Source organism: Cheilinus undulatus, linkage group 8 (assembly GCF_018320785.1).
Source record: "Cheilinus undulatus linkage group 8, ASM1832078v1, whole genome shotgun sequence".
Lineage (NCBI taxonomy): Eukaryota > Metazoa > Chordata > Actinopteri > Labriformes > Labridae > Cheilinus > Cheilinus undulatus.
The window spans coordinates 54,309,852-54,331,194 of record NC_054872.1 but is presented as its reverse complement, the minus strand read 5'-3'; the positions used below and the strand labels follow the sequence as shown (position 1 = coordinate 54,331,194).

The 21,343-nt window shown below is 42.3% G+C and overlaps 1 protein-coding gene across 2 annotated transcripts in view; it reads right to left on the bottom strand.

The window, feature by feature from the left end:
- The window catches only part of cpne4a (copine IVa), a 128,544-nt gene that overhangs the window by 87,651 nt on the left and 19,550 nt on the right, over positions 1-21,343 (bottom strand). Inside the window, exon 3 of one of the 2 annotated variants that reach the window (XM_041794477.1) lies at positions 3,820-4,004. In XM_041794477.1, coding sequence (XP_041650411.1) covers positions 3,820-3,990 — 171 coding nt within the window. In that variant the 5' untranslated portion in view covers positions 3,991-4,004. Of the gene's footprint in view, positions 1-739; positions 1,024-3,819; positions 4,005-21,343 lie in introns of those variants that run through there. The other variant, XM_041794478.1, reaches the window with a different exon arrangement.

The following is a 21,343-nucleotide window of genomic DNA, read 5'->3' as shown; positions in this document are numbered from 1 at the left end:
AATATTAAAGGTCTCATATTTAACCCTTTAAGACAAGTTTATGTGGGTCTCAGCGGTCCCCTAAACATGTCTGTGAAGTCTGTTTCTGTAGAAACACTCCAGTATGGATGTCTGCATGTCTAAAACTCCTCTGTTCAGAACCAGCTGTTTCTGAGTCTGTGGCTTTAAATGTTACTGAGCTGTCTGACTCCGCCCCTGACCACGCCCCTATCAGGAAATGGATGTTAATGGATGCTGAGAGGAGGATCAGGAGAGAAGGGCAGAGCTTTCTTCCAAGCAGGGAGGGCCAACCAAACCTGGGGGCGGGGCTAACTCCCCACATGACATCATGAGGGGAAAATCTGAGAACAGCTTGTCTCAGCAGACATTTTCTGATTGGGGGGGGTTCTTCTGATTCTAGGCTGGATGGTGGACAGGCCTGGGGCTCATATTTCTGTTAGAGAAGCCTGAAAAAGTGAATTTTACATATTATGTGACCTTTAAGCAAGAAATCCTAGAAACCAAATGATCCTGATACCTGGCCCACAGAAATGAAGACAAAGACCACTGTGTGTGCTTGTTTGGCCTTTTGACAGCTCACATGGATTCCATGTTTGAGAGTTCAAAAAGTTGCTGCGACCCCCAGAACACCATCTGAGCTAACAGCAAACGTAGGTGTGGCTACATCCTCCTGTGCAGCACAGCAGCAGCACACCTGAAGGTGCTTTAAAAAGCAACCACAGGTGTGTAAAATCCTCACCTGTCCATGCAGTCTCAAACACCTGAGATCCTAAACGGTCCATCTGAAGAGCTCAGAGACTCCAGCGTGGTCCTGTGATGATGACGCCTTTGACACGAGACGGTTGGAAGAGTTCAGGAACAACAGCAGCTCAGCCACGACACAAAGAGCATGTGACCAACAGGAGAGCTCTGGACCTCACTGGCATTAATGGAAACACTAAACCTGCAGGAGCTTCATCAACGGGTTTCCATGGCAACAGCTGCATGCCAGCCTCACATCACCAAGTCCAATGGTGTAAAGCACACTGGACTGAGGAGGGACCAATCATCTTCTCTGTTTACAGTCAGATGGTGAGTCTGGGTCTGGAGGATGCTGGGAGAACGTTACCTGTCTGACTGTGAAGTCTGGTGGAGGAGGGATCATGGTCTGGGGCTGGTTTTCAGGGTCTGGTCTAGACCCCTTATCTCCAGTGAAGGCCAGTCTTAATGCTTCAGCAGACCAAGACCTTCTGGACAATGCTATGCTTCCAACAGTCTGGGGAAGACCCTTTTCTACTCCAGCAGGACTGTGGACCAGAGACCAGAGAAGGACCAGAAAGACCTGGTCTGATGAAAACCTGGACTGGTCCACACAGAGTCCTGACCTCGACCACATCCAACACCTTTGGGATGAACTGGAACAGAGTTTGTGGTCCAGGCCTTCTGGTCCAACATCAGAGCCTGACCTCAGAAATGCTCTCCAGGATGAATGGACACACATTCCCACAGAAACATCCAGAATGTTCCAGAGAGCCTTCAGAGAAGAAAGGAGGCTGTTAGAGCTGCAGGAGGAGGAAACTTCATGGATCTGATCATTACAGTCCCTGCTGGTTTAATGGGCAGGTAGCCAAATACTTTTGTCCATGTACAGCTCAGGCGTCAAACTCAAGGCCCGGGGGCCAAAAGCGGCCCACAGTGCAGTTTTACCTGGCCCGAAAGATCATTTATATTAGAACTGGCTCACCAGAACAAAGTCTGCAGATTTCCTCCAGTAGAAAAATGTAAATTTAACCTTAAAGATTAAAAAAATCCTTGTTAAGTTATAAAAATCTGGAAAAGTAGAGAGTAGAAATAATCAGGACTGAGGGAAGTAAATTAATTTGTGTTTTCATTTCATATTTTCATTTTGCATCCCAACAGTATGACCTAAACTTAGGATTTTGACTTTTTATTTCATAGTTTGGCCTTTTCTCTCATAAATTGACCTTTAAGATTTACAATTTTTCATTTTAAATCAAATCTTGACATTTTAAACCCCTAAAGTTGACTTTAAATCCCATATTTTCACTTTTAAAACTCCTGATCTAGAATTTTATCTCATATTTTGACCTTTAAACTCATGATTTTCACTCTCTATCTCATTTGCCTTTTAAAATCTTAAAACTGAATTTTGTATTTTTGACTTTTAGGACTCATAAAGTTGACTTTTTATCTCACATTTTGAGCCTTTAACTCATTTATTTATTTATTTAGCATTTATCTGACATGGACACACAGTAACACTGATGCTGTGATGTTTAATCATTTTGACTGTCCCTGGTCTCTGGCACCTTTATTTGGGGGGTCCATGGTCTCTGGCACCTTTATTTGGGGAGTCCCTGGTCTCTGGTACCTTTATTTGGGGGGTCCATGGTCTCTGGCACCTTTATTTGGGGAGTCCCTGGTCTCTGGTACCTTTATTTGGGGGGTCCATGGTCTCTGGCACCTTTATTTGGGGAGTCCCTGGTCTCTGGTACCTTTATTTGGGGGGTCCCCGGTCTCTGGCACCCGTATTTGTGGGGGTCCCTGGTCTCTGGCACCTTCATTTGGGGGTCCCCGGTCTCTGGCACCTTTATTTTGGGGTACCCCGGTCTCTGGCACCTTTAGTTGGGGGGTCCCTGGTCTCTGGCACCTTTATTCAGGGGTCCCCAATCTCTGGCACCTTCATTTGGGGGGTCCCAGGTCTCTGGCACCTTTTTTTGGAGGGTCCCCGGTCTCTGGCACCTTTATTTGGGGGGTCCCTAGTCTCTGGCACCTTTATTTGGGGGGGTCCCTGGTCTCTGGCACCTTTATTTGGGGGGGTCCCCAGTCTCTGGCACCTTTATTTGGGGGGTCCATGGTCTCTGGCACCTTTATTTGGGGAGTCCCTGGTCTCTGGCACCTTTATTTGGGGGGTCCCTGGTCTCTGGTACCTTTATTTGGGGGGTCCATGGTCTCTGGCACCTTTATTTGGGGAGTCCCTGGTCTCTGGTACCTTTATTTGGGGGGTCCCTGGTCTCTGGCACCTTTATTTGGGGGGTCCCTGGTCTCTGGCACCTTTATATGGGGGGGGCCCCCCGGGCTCTGGCACCTTTATTTGGGGGGTCCATGGTCTCTGGCACCTTTATTTGGGGAGTCCCCGGTCTCTGGCACCTTTATTTGGGGGGTCCCTGGTCTCTGGTACCTTTATTTGGGGGGTCTCTGGCACCTTTATTTGGGGGGTCCCCGGTCTCTGGCACCTTTATTTGGGGGGTCCCCGGTCTCTGGCACCTTTATTTGGGGGGTCCCCAGTCTCTGGCACCTTTATTTGGGGGGATCCCCAGTCTCTGGCACCTTTATTTGGGGGGATCCCCAGTCTCTGGCACCTTTATTTGGGGGGTCCCTGGTCTCTGGCACCTTTATTTGGGGAGTCCCTGGTCTCTGGCACCTTTATTTGGGGAGTCCCTAGTCTCTGGCACCTTTATTTGGGGGGTCCCCGGTCTCTGGCACCTTTATTTGGGGGGTCCCCGGTCTCTGGCACCTTTATTTGGGGGGTCCCCGGGCTCTGGCACCATTATTTGGGGGGTCCATGGTCTCTGGCACCTTTATTTGGGGGGTCGCGGGCTGAAAAGGTTGAGAACCACTGCATTAGACTCTGACGGCCAGCAGAAACAAATGCTCTAGTGTGCCTCACCTGGCTCTCTGCCTCCCTGAGCCAAGGCTCCCCCTAGTGTTCAGAGTCAGAATGAAAGACAAACTCCACCTTGTCTCAGACAATGACAGAATAAATCAAACACATTTGGACTCTAGCTTCTCTGTAAAACTCCTCCAGCAGTGACCCACCTCCATCCACTGTCCGTGGGACTTCATCTTGAGGACGATACAGGGGTCGGGTTTAGACAGAGCATCCCGGTCCGAGATGCCCTTACAGGTGAGTCTTAGCTCCACTTTGGTGAGGCATGGGCTGCTGAACAGACCCAGAGAGTTGGCCGCAGACTCGTAGATGTCAGTCATGGTGGACAGGAAGTCTGCAGAGAGACGGGGATGTTTCAGAGTTAGTGTTGGAGATAAAGGTTTCAGTCTAACAGAGATGGAGCTTCAGTGTTCTTAACTCGCTCTGAGCCATCATGAAATATTCAAAGGTGTTGAAGCAGCCTGAGAGAAAGACTGCTGACCAGACTGTTAATATGAGCCACTCTGGACCAGATTCATCCTGATCTGAAAAACCATCAATGCATCAGCTCAGCAGAGAATAATCCATGTTTCTACCAGCAGGAGAGGACCTGAGGGTCTGTAAGCCTACTAAGATGACTGAAGCTGTCATGAAAACCCAGGAAACAAAGGAGCCCAGCAACAAGACCAGATGCTTCAGAGCCGTAGAAAAGTGGAAACAGAGTTAGATATGAGCAGGAAAAGAGATAATAATAATAATGATGATAACTTTATTTAAGAACATGGGTTTATAAAGTGCTTTGACATGTGTAGAAGCAAACAGAAGAGCAAAGCAACAAATTCAAACAACAGACAAGGAGACAGAACGTGATTGGCAAACACCATCAGCAGATTCCAAACACTTGAAGAATCTAACAAAAAAAACGGACGAGATAATAATTCATCAACATCAATGTACATCAAAACATAGACGACATGCAAACTGACACATCACAGACATCAACTAGAGTGTAGACATGAAACCATACTACACTAAGACATCACAGACATTAACCAGAGTGTAGACATGAAACCGTACTACACTAAGACATCAGAGACATTAACCAGAGTGTAGACATGAAACCGTACTACACTAAGACATCACAGACATTAACCAGAGTGTAGACATGAAACCATACTACACTAAGACATCACAGACATTAACCAGAGTGTAGACATGAAACCATACTACACTAAGACATCACAGACATTAACCAGAGTGTAGACATGAAACCATACTACACTAAGACATCAGACATCAACCAGAGTGTAGGCATGAAACCATACTACACTAAGACATCAGACATCAACCAGAGTGTAGACACGAAACCATACTACACTAAGACATCAGAGACATTAACCAGAGTGTAGACATGAAACCATACTACACTAAGACATCAGAGACATTAACCAGAGTGTAGACATGAAACCATACTACACTAAGACATCAGAGACATTAACCAGAGTGTAGACATGAAACCATACTACACTAAGACATCAGACATCAACCAGAGTGTAGGCATGAAACCATACTACACTAAGACATCAGAGACATTAACCAGAGTGTAGACATGAAACCATACTACACTAAGACATCAGAGACATTAACCAGAGTGTAGACATGAAACCATACTACACTAAGACATCAGACATCAACCAGAGTGTAGGCATGAAACCATACTACACTAAGACATCAGAGACATCAACCAGAGTGTAGGCATGAAACCATACTACACTAAGACATCAGACATCAACCAGAGTGTAGGCATGAAACCATACTACACTAAGACATCACAGACATCAACCAGAGTGTAGACATGAAACCATACTACACTAAGACATCAGAGACATCAACCAGAGTGTAGGCATGAAACCATACTACACTAAGACATCACAGACATCAACCAGAGTGTAGACATGAAACCATACTACACTAAGACATCACAGACATCAACCAGAGTGTAGACATGAAACCATACTACACTAAGACATCAGACATCAACCAGAGTGTAGGCATGAAACCATACTACACTAAGACATCAGAGACATCAACCAGAGTGTAGACATGAAACCATACTACACTAAGACATCAGACATCAACCAGAGTGCAGGCATGAAACCATACTACACTAAGACATCACGGACATCAACCAGAGTGTAGGCATGAAACCATACTACACTAAGACATCACAGACATCAACCAGAGTGTAGACATGAAACCATACTACACAAAGACATCACAGACATCAACCAGAGTGTAGACATGAAACCATACTACAATAAGACATCACAGACATCAACCAGAGTGTAGGCATGAAACCATACTACACTAAGACATCAGAGACATCAACCAGAGTGTAGGCATGAAACCATACTACACTAAGACATCACAGACATCAACCAGAGTGTAGACATGAAACCATACTACACTAAGACATCACAGACATCAACCAGAGTGTAGACATGAAACCATACTACACTAAGACATCAGAGACATCAACCAGAGTGTAGGCATGAAACCATACTACACTAAGACATCACAGACATCAACCAGAGTGTAGACATGAAACCATACTACACTAAGACATCACAGACATCAACCAGAGTGTAGACATGAAACCATACTACACTAAGACATCAGACATCAACCAGAGTGTAGGCATGAAACCATACTACACTAAGACATCAGAGACATCAACCAGAGTGTAGACATGAAACCATACTACACTAAGACATCAGACATCAACCAGAGTGCAGGCATGAAACCATACTACACTAAGACATCAGACATCAACCAGAGTGTAGGCATGAAACCATACTACACTAAGACATCAGAGACATTAACCAGAGTGTAGACATGAAACCATACTACACTAAGACATCTGAGACATTAACCAGAGTGTAGACATGAAACCATACTACACTAAGACATCAGACATCAACCAGAGTGTAGGCATGAAACCATACTACACTAAGACATCAGAGACATCAACCAGAGTGTAGACATGAAACCATACTACACTAAGACATCAGACATCAACCAGAGTGCAGGCATGAAACCATACTACACTAAGACATCAGACATCAACCAGAGTGTAGGCATGAAACCATACTACACTAAGACATCAGACATCAACCAGAGTGTAGACACGAAACCATACTACACTAAGACATCAGAGACATTAACCAGAGTGTAGACATGAAACCATACTACACTAAGACATCAGAGACATTAACCAGAGTGTAGACATGAAACCATACTACACTAAGACATCAGACATCAACCAGAGTGTAGGCATGAAACCATACTACACTAAGACATCAGAGACATCAACCAGAGTGTAGACATGAAACCATACTACACTAAGACATCAGAGACATTAACCAGAGTGTAGACATGAAACCATACTACACTAAGACATCAGACATCAACCAGAGTGTAGGCATGAAACCATACTACACTAAGACATCAGACATCAACCAGAGTGTAGGCATGAAACCATACTACACTAAGACATCAGACATCAACCAGAGTGTAGGCATGAAACCATACTACACTAAGACATCACAGACATCAACCAGAGTGTAGGCATGAAACCATACTACACTAAGACATCAGGGACATCAACCAGAGTGTAGGCATGAAACCATACTACACTAAGACATCACAGACATCAACCAGAGTGTAGACATGAAACCATACTACACAAAGACATCACAGACATCAACCAGAGTGTAGACATGAAACCATACTACAATAAGACATCACAGACATCAACCAGAGTGTAGGCATGAAACCATACTACACTAAGACATCAGAGACATCAACCAGAGTGTAGGCATGAAACCATACTACACTAAGACATCACAGACATCAACCAGAGTCTAGACATGAAACCATACTACACTAAGACATCACAGACATCAACCAGAGTGTAGACATGAAACCATACTACACTAAGGCATCACAGACATCAACCAGAGTGTAGACATGAAACCATACTACACTAAGACATCACAGACATCAACCAGAGTGTAGACATGAAACCATACTACACTAAGGCATCACAGACATCAACCAGAGTGTAGACATGAAACCATACTACACTAAGACATCAGAGACATCAACCAGAGTGTAGGCATGAAACCATACTACACTAAGACATCAGACATCAACCAGAGTGTAGGCATGAAACCATACTACACTAAGACATCAGACATCAACCAGAGTGTAGACATGAAACCATACTACACTAAGACATCACAGACATCAACCAGAGTGTAGGCATGAAACCATACTACACTAAGACATCACAGACATCAACCAGAGTGTAGACATGAAACCATACTACACTAAGACATCACAGACATCAACCAGAGTGTAGACATGAAACCATACTACACTAAGACATCAGAGACATCAACCAGAGTGTAGGCATGAAACCATACTACACTAAGACATCACAGACATCAACCAGAGTGTAGACATGAAACCATACTACACTAAGACATCACAGACATCAACCAGAGTGTAGACATGAAACCATACTACACTAAGACATCAGACATCAACCAGAGTGTAGGCATGAAACCATACTACACTAAGACATCAGAGACATCAACCAGAGTGTAGACATGAAACCATACTACACTAAGACATCAGAGACATCAACCAGAGTGTAGGCATGAAACCATACTACACTAAGACATCACAGACATCAACCAGAGTGTAGACATGAAACCATACTACACTAAGACATCACAGACATCAACCAGAGTGTAGACATGAAACCATACTACACTAAGACATCAGACATCAACCAGAGTGTAGGCATGAAACCATACTACACTAAGACATCAGAGACATCAACCAGAGTGTAGACATGAAACCATACTACACTAAGACATCAGACATCAACCAGAGTGCAGGCATGAAACCATACTACACTAAGACATCACAGACATCAACCAGAGTGTAGGCATGAAACCATACTACACTAAGACATCACAGACATTAACCAGAGTGTAGGCATGAAACCATACTACACTAAGACATCAGACATCAACCAGAGTGTAGGCATGAAACCATACTACACTAAGACATCAGACATCAACCAGAGTGTAGGCATGAAACCATACTACACTAAGACATCACAGACATCAACCAGAGTGTAGACATGAAACCATACTACACTAAGACATCACAGACATCAACCAGAGTGTAGACATGAAACCATACTACACTAAGACATCAGACATCAACCAGAGTGTAGGCATGAAACCATACTACACTAAGACATCAGAGACATCAACCAGAGTGTAGGCATGAAACCATACTACACTAAGACATCACAGACATCAACCAGAGTGTAGACATGAAACCATACTACACTAAGACATCAGACATCAACCAGAGTGTAGACATGAAACCATACTACACTAAGACATCAGACATCAACCAGAGTGTAGGCATGAAACCATACTACACTAAGACATCAGAGACATCAACCAGAGTGTAGACATGAAACCATACTACACTAAGACATCAGACATCAACCAGAGTGCAGGCATGAAACCATACTACACTAAGACATCACAGACATCAACCAGAGTGTAGGCATGAAACCATACTACACTAAGACATCACAGACATTAACCAGAGTGTAGGCATGAAACCATACTACACTAAGACATCAGACATCAACCAGAGTGTAGGCATGAAACCATACTACACTAAGACATCAGACATCAACCAGAGTGTAGGCATGAAACCATACTACACTAAGACATCAGAGACATCAACCAGAGTGTAGACATGAAACCATACTACACTAAGACATCACAGACATCAACCAGAGTGTAGGCATGAAACCATACTACACTAAGACATCAGAGACATTAACCAGAGTGTAGGCATGAAACCATACTACACTAAGACATCACAGACATCAACAAGAGTGTAGACATGAAACCATACTACACTAAGGCATCACAGACATCAACCAGAGTGTAGACATGAAACCATACTACACTAAGACATCAGAGACATCAACCAGAGTGTAGGCATGAAACCATACTACACTAAGACATCAGACATCAACCAGAGTGTAGACATGAAACCATACTACACTAAGACATCAGACATCAACCAGAGTGTAGGCATGAAACCATACTACACTAAGACATCAGACATCAACCAGAGTGTAGACATGAAACCATACTACACTAAGACATCACAGACATCAACCAGAGTGTAGGCATGAAACCATACTACACTAAGACATCAGAGACATCAACCAGAGTGTAGACATGAAACCATACTACACAACGACATCACAGACATCAACCAGAGTGTAGACATGAAACCATACTACACTAAGACATCAGACATCAACCAGAGCGTAGGCATGAAACCATACTACACTAAGACATCAGACATCAACCAGAGTGTAGACATGAAACCATACTACACTAAGACATCAGACATCAACCAGAGTGTAGGCATGAAACCATACTACACTAAGACATCAGAGACATTAACCAGAGTGTAGACATGAAACCATACTACACTAAGACATCACAGACATCAACCAGAGTGTAGGCATGAAACCATACTACACTAAGACATCAGACATCAACCAGAGTGTAGGCATGAAACCATACTACACTAAGACATCAGACATCAACCAGAGTGTAGGCATGAAACCATACTACACTAAGACATCAGACATCAACCAGAGTGTAGGCATGAAACCATACTACACTAAGACATCAGAGACATCAACCAGAGTGTAGACATGAAACCATACTACACTAAGACATCAGACATCAACCAGAGTGTAGGCATGAAACCATACTACACTAAGACATCAGACATCAACCAGAGTGTAGGCATGAAACCATACTACACTAAGACATCAGACATCAACCAGAGTGTAGGCATGAAACCATACTACACTAAGACATCAGACATCAACCAGAGTGTAGGCATGAAACCATACTACACTAAGACATCAGACATCAACCAGAGTGTAGGCATGAAACCATACTACATCACAGACATCAACCAGAGTGTAGGCATGAAACCATACTACACTAAGACATCAGACATCAACCAGAGTGTAGGCATGAAACCATACTACACTAAGACATCAGACATCAACCAGAGTGTAGGCATGAAACCATACTACACTAAGACATCAGACATCAACCAGAGTGTAGGCATGAAACCATACTACACTAAGACATCAGACATCAACCAGAGTGTAGGCATGAAACCATACTACATCACAGACATCAACCAGAGTGTAGGCATGAAACCATACTACACTAAGACATCACAGACATTAACCAGAGTGTAGGCATGAAACCATACTACACTAAGACATCACAGACATTAACCAGAGTGTAGGCATGAAACCATACTACACTAAGACATCAGACATCAACCAGAGTGTAGGCATGAAACCATACTACACTAAGACATCAGACATCAACCAGAGTGTAGGCATGAAACCATACTACACTAAGACATCAGAGACATTAACCAGAGTGTAGGCATGAAACCATACTACACTAAGACATCACAGACATCAACCAGAGTGTAGACATGAAACCATACTACACTAAGGCATCACAGACATCAACCAGAGTGTAGACATGAAACCATACTACATCACAGACATCAGAGACATCAACCAGAGTGTAGGCATGAAACCATACTACACTAAGACATCAGACATCAACCAGAGTGTAGACATGAAACCATACTACACTAAGACATCAGACATCAACCAGAGTGTAGGCATGAAACCATACTACACTAAGACATCAGACATCAACCAGAGTGTAGACATGAAACCATACTACACTAAGACATCACAGACATCAACCAGAGTGTAGGCATGAAACCATACTACACTAAGACATCAGAGACATCAACCAGAGTGTAGACATGAAACCATACTACACTAAGACATCAGACATCAACCAGAGTGTAGGCATGAAACCATACTACACTAAGACATCAGACATCAACCAGAGTGTAGGCATGAAACCATACTACACTAAGACATCAGAGACATCAACCAGAGTGTAGGCATGAAACCATACTACACTAAGGCATCACAGACATCAACCAGAGTGTAGACATGAAACCATACTACACTAAGACATCACAGACATCAACCAGAGTGTAGGCATGAAACCATACTACACTAAGACATCACAGACATCAACCAGAGTGTAGGCATGAAACCATACTACACTAAGACATCACAGACATCAACCAGAGTGTAGACATGAAACCATACTACACTAAGGCATCACAGACATCAACCAGAGTGTAGACATGAAACCATACTACACTAAGACATCACAGACATCAACCAGAGTGTAGGCATGAAACCATACTACATCACAGACATCAGAGACATCAACCAGAGTGTAGGCATGAAACCATACTACACTAAGACATCACAGACATCAACCAGAGTGTAGACATGAAACCATACTACACTAAGACATCACAGACATCAACCAGAGTGTAGACATGAAACCATACTACACTAAGACATCACAGACATCAACCAGAGTGTAGACATGAAACCATACTACACTAAGACATCACAGACATCAACCAGAGTGTAGGCATGAAACCATACTACACTAAGACATCACAGACATCAACCAGAGTGTAGGCATGAAACCATACTACACTAAGACATCACAGACAGTAACCAGAGTGTAGGCATGAAACCATACTACACTAAGACATCAGACATCAACCAGAGTGTAGACATGAAACCATACTACACTAAGACATCAGAGACATCAACCAGAGTGTAGGCATGAAACCATACTACACTAAGACATCAGACATCAACCAGAGTGTAGGCATGAAACCATACTACACTAAGACATCAGAGAAAACAACCAGAGTGGAGGCATGAAAACAAACAACACTAACACATCAGACATCAACCAGAGTGTACATGAAACCATACTACACTAAGACATCAGACATCAACCAGAGTGTAGGCATGAAACCATACTACACTAAGACATCAGACATCAACCAGAGTGTAGGCATGAAACCATACTACACTAAGACATCAGACATCAACCAGAGTGTAGGCATGAAACCATACTACACTAAGACATCAGAGACATCAACCAGAGTGTAGGCATGAAACCATACTACACTAAGACATCACAGACATCAACCAGAGTGTAGGCATGAAACCATACTACACTAAGACATCACAGACATCAACCAGAGTGTAGGCATGAAACCATACTACACTAAGACATCACAGACATCAACCAGAGTGTAGGCATGAAACCATACTACACTAAGACATCACAGACATCAACCAGAGTGTAGACATGAAACCATACTACACTAAGACATCAGAGACATAAACCAGAGTGTAGGCATGAAACCATACTACACTAAGACATCAGAGACATTAACCAGAGTGTAGGCATGAAACCATACTACACTAAGACATCAGACATCAACCAGAGTGTAGACATGAAACCATACTACACTAAGACATCAGACATCAACCAGAGTGTAGATGAAACCATACTACACTAAGACATCAGACATCAACCAGAGTGTAGGCATGAAACCATACTACACTAAGACATCAGACATCAACCAGAGTGTAGGCATGAAACCATACTACACTAAGACATCAGACATCAACCAGAGTGTAGACATGAAACCATACTACACTAAGACATCAGACATCAACCAGAGTGTAGGCATGAAACCATACTACACTAAGACATCAGACATCAACCAGAGTGTAGACATGAAACCATACTACACTAAGACATCAGACATCAACCAGAGTGTAGACATGAAACCATACTACACTAAGACATCAGACATCAACCAGAGTGTAGACATGAAACCATACTACACTAAGACATCAGACATCAACCAGAGTGTAGGCATGAAACCATACTACACTAAGACATCAGACATCAACCAGAGTGTAGGCATGAAACCATACTACACTAAGACATCAGACATCAACCAGAGTGTAGGCATGAAACCATACTACACTAAGACATCAGACATCAACCAGAGTGTAGACATGAAACCACCACCAAACATCTATCAGGATGCAGGCGAGACAGACATCAACTACCATAAAACGATAGGAACCCAGCTACACAGGATGAGACAAAGAGGACTTAAATCAAAAACCTGAGAAATTAAAAGAGAAACAAAGAGGAGTAAAAACAAAACAGGAAATAAATGAGAAAAAGCGGTTAAATGTAAATAAAGAGCGCAAGAACAGACAGTAAAGCAAGATAAAAGGAGTAAAAACTGTAAAACTGTAAAAACTGTTAAAGGAGTAAAAGTGATAAATATTATAACAGAGGTAAACAAAAGGGAAGCATAAGCATAAAGACATAAAAGCAATAAAGTGAGGAAGACGATTAAAAACAGCCAAGGGGGAGGAAATAAAATGAGGTTAACAGGGAGTAAGGGTGAGATTAAGAGGAAATGAAGTAAGATGAGAAACTAAAATAGGTAAGGATCTGTGAGACGATAAAAACCAAAGAAGAAGAAGACAACAGCACATAAAAGCAAGTCTATAAAAATGAGTTTTAGGAGTAATTTAAGGTCGTGTTCACACCAGATAGCCCGGGGACTCGGTCTGTTTTGGAACAGAAACGGCAGCATTGCTGCACTTTCCTTTGGTTTGGTTCACATTCACACTGCTCCCTTTGGTCAAGCAGACCAAACCGTCTGAACACCTACAACCTCTGCCCACTAGGGGCGCTGTTGCCACAAACAAACGGCGACCAAGAAGAAAAGAAGGCGTAGAAGAAGAGGAAACTCCATCCGCCAGTTTTTTTTCCACATAAACAATGAAAAAACACAGAATTCAGGCTGTCTTGTGGTTTCTGCTCTTGCATTGAGGAGCAGTCAGCGAGGCGTGAGCTGTCCAACATGTCGTTCTTTAAATGAGACGGATAAATAAGCACGGACTACGACGTGTTGCTATGGTTACACAGACGCAAAGTGAGGTACCAACATGTATTTGAGTGTATTAAATCACATATTAATCCGTATATCATTACAGTTTATGCCACTTCCTGCCTTTGGTTCATAAGTCGGTCTGCTTTTTCATCACTTTTGACACAAAGGCATCACAGACATCAACCAGAGTGTAGACATGAAACCATACTACACTAAGACATCACAGACATCAACCAGAGTGTAGGCATGAAACCATACTACATCACAGACATCAGAGACATCAACCAGAGTGTAGGCATGAAACCATACTACACTAAGACATCACAGACATCAACCAGAGTGTAGACATGAAACCATACTACACTAAGACATCACAGACATCAACCAGAGTGTAGACATGAAACCATACTACACTAAGACATCACAGACATCAACCAGAGTGTAGACATGAAACCATACTACACTAAGACATCACAGACATCAACCAGAGTGTAGGCATGAAACCATACTACATCACAGACATCACAGACATCAACCAGAGTGTAGGCATGAAACCATACTACACTAAGACATCAGAGACATCAACCAGAGTGTAGGCATGAAACCATACTACACTAAGACATCAGACATCAACCAGAGTGTAGGCATGAAACCGTACTACACTAAGACATCAGAGACATCAACCAGAGTGTAGGCATGAAACCATACTACACTAAGACATCAGAGACATCAACCAGAGTGTAGGCATGAAACCGTACTACACTAAGACATCAGAGACATTAACCAGAGTGTAGACATGAAACCATACTACACTAAGACATCAGACATCAACCAGAGTGTAGACATGAAACCATACTACACTAAGACATCAGACATCAACCAGAGTGTAGGCATGAAACCATACTACACTAAGACATCAGACATCAACCAGAGTGTAGGCATGAAACCATACTACACTAAGACATCAGACATCAACCAGAGTGTAGGCATGAAACCATACTACACTAAGACATCAGAGACATCAACCAGAGTGTAGGCATGAAACCATACTACACTAAGACATCACAGACATCAACCAGAGTGTAGGCATGAAACCATACTACACTAAGACATCACAGACATCAACCAGAGTGTAGGCATGAAACCATACTACACTAAGACATCACAGACATCAACCAGAGTGTAGGCATGAAACCATACTACACTAAGACATCACAGACATCAACCAGAGTGTAGACATGAAACCATACTACACTAAGGCATCAGAGACATTAACCAGAGTGTAGGCATGAAACCATACTACACTAAGACATCAGAGACATTAACCAGAGTGTAGGCATGAAACCATACTACACTAAGACATCAGAGACATTAACCAGAGTGTAGACATGAAACCATACTACACTAAGACATCAGACATCAACCAGAGTGTAGACATGAAACCATACTACACTAAGACATCAGACATCAACCAGAGTGTAGGCATGAAACCATACTACACTAAGACATCAGACATCAACCAGAGTGTAGGCATGAAACCATACTACACTAAGACATCAGACATCAACCAGAGTGTAGACATGAAACCATACTACACTAAGACATCAGACATCAACCAGAGTGTAGGCATGAAACCATACTACACTAAGACATCAGACATCAACCAGAGTGTAGACATGAAACCATACTACACTAAGACATCAGACATCAACCAGAGTGTAGACATGAAACCATACTACACTAAGACATCAGACATCAACCAGAGTGTAGACATGAAACCATACTACACTAAGACATCAGACATCAACCAGAGTGTAGGCATGAAACCATACTACACTAAGACATCAGACATCAACCAGAGTGTAGGCATGAAACCATACTACACTAAGACATCAGACATCAACCAGAGTGTAGGCATGAAACCATACTACACTAAGACATCAGACATCAACCAGAGTGTAGACATGAAACCACCACCAAACATCTATCAGGATGCAGGCGAGACAGACATCAACTACCATAAAACGATAGGAACCCAGCTACACAGGATGAGACAAAGAGGACTCAAATCAAAACCTGAGAAATTAAAAGAGAAACAAAGAGGAGTAAAAACAAAACAGGAAATAAATGAGAAAAAGCGGTTAAATGTAAATAAAGAGCGCAAGAACAGACAGTAAAGCAAGATAAAAGGAGTAAAAACTGTAAAACTGTAAAAACTGTTAAAGGAGTAAAAGTGATAAATATTATAACAGAGGTAAACAAAAGGGAAGCATAAGCATAAAGACATAAAAGCAATAAAGTGAGGAAGACGATTAAAAACAGCCAAGGGGGAGGAAATAAAATGAGGTTAACAGGGAGTAAGGGTGAGATTAAGAGGAAATGAAGTAAGATGAGAAACTAAAATAGGTAAGGATCTGTGAGACGATAAAAACCAAAGAAGAAGAAGACAACAGCACATAAAAGCAAGTCTATAAAAATGAGTTTTAGGAGTAATTTAAGGTCGTGTTCACACCAGATAGCCCGGGGACTCGGTCTGTTTTGGAACAGAAACGGCAGCATTGCTGCACTTTCCTTTGGTTTGGTTCACATTCACACTGCTCCCTTTGGTCAAGCAGACCAAACCGTCTGAACACCTACAACCTCTGCCCACTAGGGGCGCTGTTGCCACAAACAAACGGCGACCAAGAAGAAAAGAAGGCGTAGAAGAAGAGGAAACTCCTTCCGCCAGTTTTTTTTCCACATAAACAATGAAAAAACACAGAATTCAGGCTGTCTTGTGGTTTCTGCTCTTGCATTGAGGAGCAGTCAGCGAGGCGTGAGCTGTCCAACATGTCGTTCTTTAAATGAGACGGATAAATAAGCACGGACTACGACGTGTTGCTATGGTTACACAGACGCAAAGTGAGGTACCAACATGTATTTGAGTGTATTAAATCACATATTAATCCGTATATCATTACAGTTTATGCCACTTCCTGCCTTTGGTTCATAAGTCGGTCTGCTTTTTCATCACTTTTGACACAAATTTTGCATTTTTGCCACTTAAGACCCATTTGTGTTGATTTTATACCCTCTAACCACCTTTTCTGCCTGTTTGTCACTTCTAAACCAATTCTTGCCACTTTATGTCCATTGTTGCCTCATTATTGCCAACTATTAACCACTTTTTGCACCTCTTTTTGCCCATTTTGACCACATTTATCCCATTTTTGCCAGTTTACTAGTATATCAATTTCTCATCCCAGTCCATCTTATTTCCCCCAATTTTTTTTTTTTCACTTTAAGGCCATTTCAGCCACTTTTAATCCCCTTTTATCACATTTTTGCCAATTTCATCTATTTTTGGTTATTTTTTACCACTTTTATATAATTTTTGCCACTTTTAACCCATTTATGTTCTTTAAAAATCCAATTTCAACACCTTTTCCACAACATGTTTGCCATTATCAACTAATTAAAGCAATTTTGCACCCATTTTAAATGTTTTTAAGAAAAGTTATTTTCATTTGAAGCCTCAGGCATCTCTTTCATTTACTACTTTTAAAGCCATTAAGGACAAAAATGTCCACTTCCAAAAAACTGATATAAAAACTTAACAGACTAATTTTTTTTTTTTTTTTTGTCATAAATCTCTTAGACGACTTCAGTTGTGTTCAAAACTACCAAACATTAAATCATTTTGAGGATTTTAACCCTTTAAATTCCACTTTGATTACTTAAAGATCAAAACTGTGGTTTGAATGGGAGTCAATGGGACGTTTTTGTCCTTAATGACTCTAAAGGGTAGTAAATTTTAAATCTGATGCTACACAAAAACTAAAAATGCATCAGAGTCAATATGTTGTCTAATCATGGACATGTCTGAGCTGGGTTTAGAAATAACACCCCAGACATCCAACATTTGGTTAAAGGAAGATTTCACAGTTTTTCACTTTATTTCATAAAAACAACACTGACTATAAGTCAAAGTCAACTTTATTTATAGAGCACTTTCAAAACAGAGTTTGTACCAAAGAGCTGTACAGGAAAATTTTGATCAGTAATTCAGAAACACCGAGTCAAACACCATGATGTCACAAGTGCGTTTAAAGCACAACATAGACATCATAATAGTGACATACCCATCAGTACGCATACGGGCTGCCATGTACACACCGGGTTACACTGTTATAGAGTAGTCAAAGTAATCAAGTAATCAAACTGCCGTTTAAAGGGTTAAAATCCTCAATGATTGAATGTTTGGTAGTTTTGAGCACAGCTGAAGTTGTTTAAGAGATTTATGCAAAAAAGCAGAAAAAATATGAATCTGTGAAGTTTTTATAGCAGTTTTTTTGGAAGTGGACGTTTTTGTCTTTAGTGGCTTTAAAGGGTGGTAAATTTGTTTCTCAGTGTTCCTCTGACCTGTTAGAGCAACTGAAATTTGAATTCAAAAATGTAATGTAAAACATAAATGAGCCCATATGCACTAACACAGCCAGCATGGTGGGAGAGGAAGAGGAAAGATCAGGCAACCTAGCGTAGGCAACCTAACGCTACACAGAGTGGACATGCTGCAGGAGCACATCAGACTGTTTTTACTTCTAAATAAAGAAAGAAAGAAAGAAAGAATCTTAATTAAATCTTTCAGTGGTTTAATCCATCCTCAGAGTGGACGAGATGGTCTCACATCTGATTTACATTTTATAATGAAGTGGAAATGTTCCTGTCAGCTCAGGATGGATTTAACATTGGCCCCAACATGTCTGCTCAACCAGCCATAATTAAATAAAAAGAACTGATTATTTTAGCCCGGTCCCACTTTATTCATGATGTTCTTTAAATGCCACAAAGCTCAGAAGAATCAGATTATTTCAGTTGAATCTGAGTGGAATCATTTCCTCATAATGTCTATAATGATGTCCATGCATTCTGGTTTATCTCTTTAACACACAGAGAACTTATAAGCATTGATTTGTAGTTGGTGATACACTATTTTGCCAAAAGTATTCACTCACCTGCCTTGACTCTCATATGAACTTCAGTGCCATCCCATTCTTAATCCAGAGGGTTTAATCTGACGTGGGTCCACCCTTTGCAGCTAGAACAGCTTCAACTCTTCTGGGAAGGCTTTCCACAAGGTTTAGGAGTGTGTTTATGGGAATTTTTGACCATTCTTCCAGAAGCACATTAGTGAGGTCACACACTGATGTTGGACCAGAAGGCCTGGCTCTCAGTCTCCGCTCTAATTCATCCCAAAGGTGTTCTATGGGGTTGAGGTCAGGACTCTGTGCAGGCCAGTCAGGTTGATCCACACCAAACTCTCACATCCATGTCTTTATGGACCTTGCTTTGTGCACTGGTGCACAGTCATGTTGGAACAGGAAGGGGCCATCCCCAAACTGTTCCCACAAAGTTGGGAGCATGGAATTGTCCAGAATCTCTTGGTCTGCTGAAGCATTCAGAGTTCCTTTGACTGGAACTAAGGGGCCAAGCCCAGCTCCTGAAGAACAAGCCCACACCATAATCCCCCCTCCACCAAACTTTACACTTGGCACAATGCAGTCAGACAAGTACCGTTCTCCTGGCAACCACCAAACCCAGACTGGTCCATCAGACTGCCAGATGGAGAAGCGTGATTGGTCACTCCAGAGAAGGCGTCTCCACTGCTCTTGAGTCCAGTGGCGGCGTGCTTTACACCACTGCATCCCCCACTTTGCATTGACCTTGATGATGTATGGCTTGGATGCAGCTGTTACCATGGAAACCCATTCATGAAGCTCTCTACCACTGTTCATGAGCTAATCTGAAGGCCACATGAAGTTTGGAGGTCTGTAGCCATTGACTCTGCAGACAGTTGGCCACCTCTGTGCACTATGACCTCAGCATCCTCTGACCCCGCTCCATCATTTTACGTGGCCTACCACTTGGTGGCTGAATTGCTGTGGTTCCCAGTGGCTTCCACTTTGTTCTAATACCACTGACAGCTGACTGTAGAATATTTAAGAGCCAGGAAATTTCACCACTGGACTTGTTGCACAGGTGGCATCCTATCACAGTACCACGCTGGAATTCACTGAGCTCCTGAGAGCGAGCCATTCTTTCACTAATGTTTGTAGAAACAGTCTGCATGCCTAGGTGATGATTTTATACACCTGTGGACATGGAAGTGACTGGAACACCTGATTTACATTATTAGGATGGGTGACTCAATACTTTTGGCGATATACTCTATTTTTCACAAGCACACGACTTAGCCTTACTAGTTATGCAGAAGGTGTTACTGGTAGTACTAGTGAGGATAAAAATGTCTTCTAGTACTACTAGCAGATGTAGAGATGTCCACCCACAGCAGGAGTAGAATGTTCTAGTCTTATTAGCACCAGTTAGCATTTTCAGCCCAACTAACACTACTGCTAGAGCAAAAAAAACCTAGAGAAGTTAATTGGTGGGCTTTTTTTTTTGCCAACCAGTGGTACTGGTCATTGTTTTTGGCCTTACTAGTACTACACTAATGAAGTTAGTTCATGCAGGACATGGTAGTCATACGCCCAGGAAAGATCAGCTGAGGACTAGCTCCTCTACCCCAGCCTCCTCCTTTAGAGACTAAAGCTCCACCTCCTCCACCCCAGCCTCCTCCTTTATAGACTAAAGCTCCACCTCCTCCACCCCAGC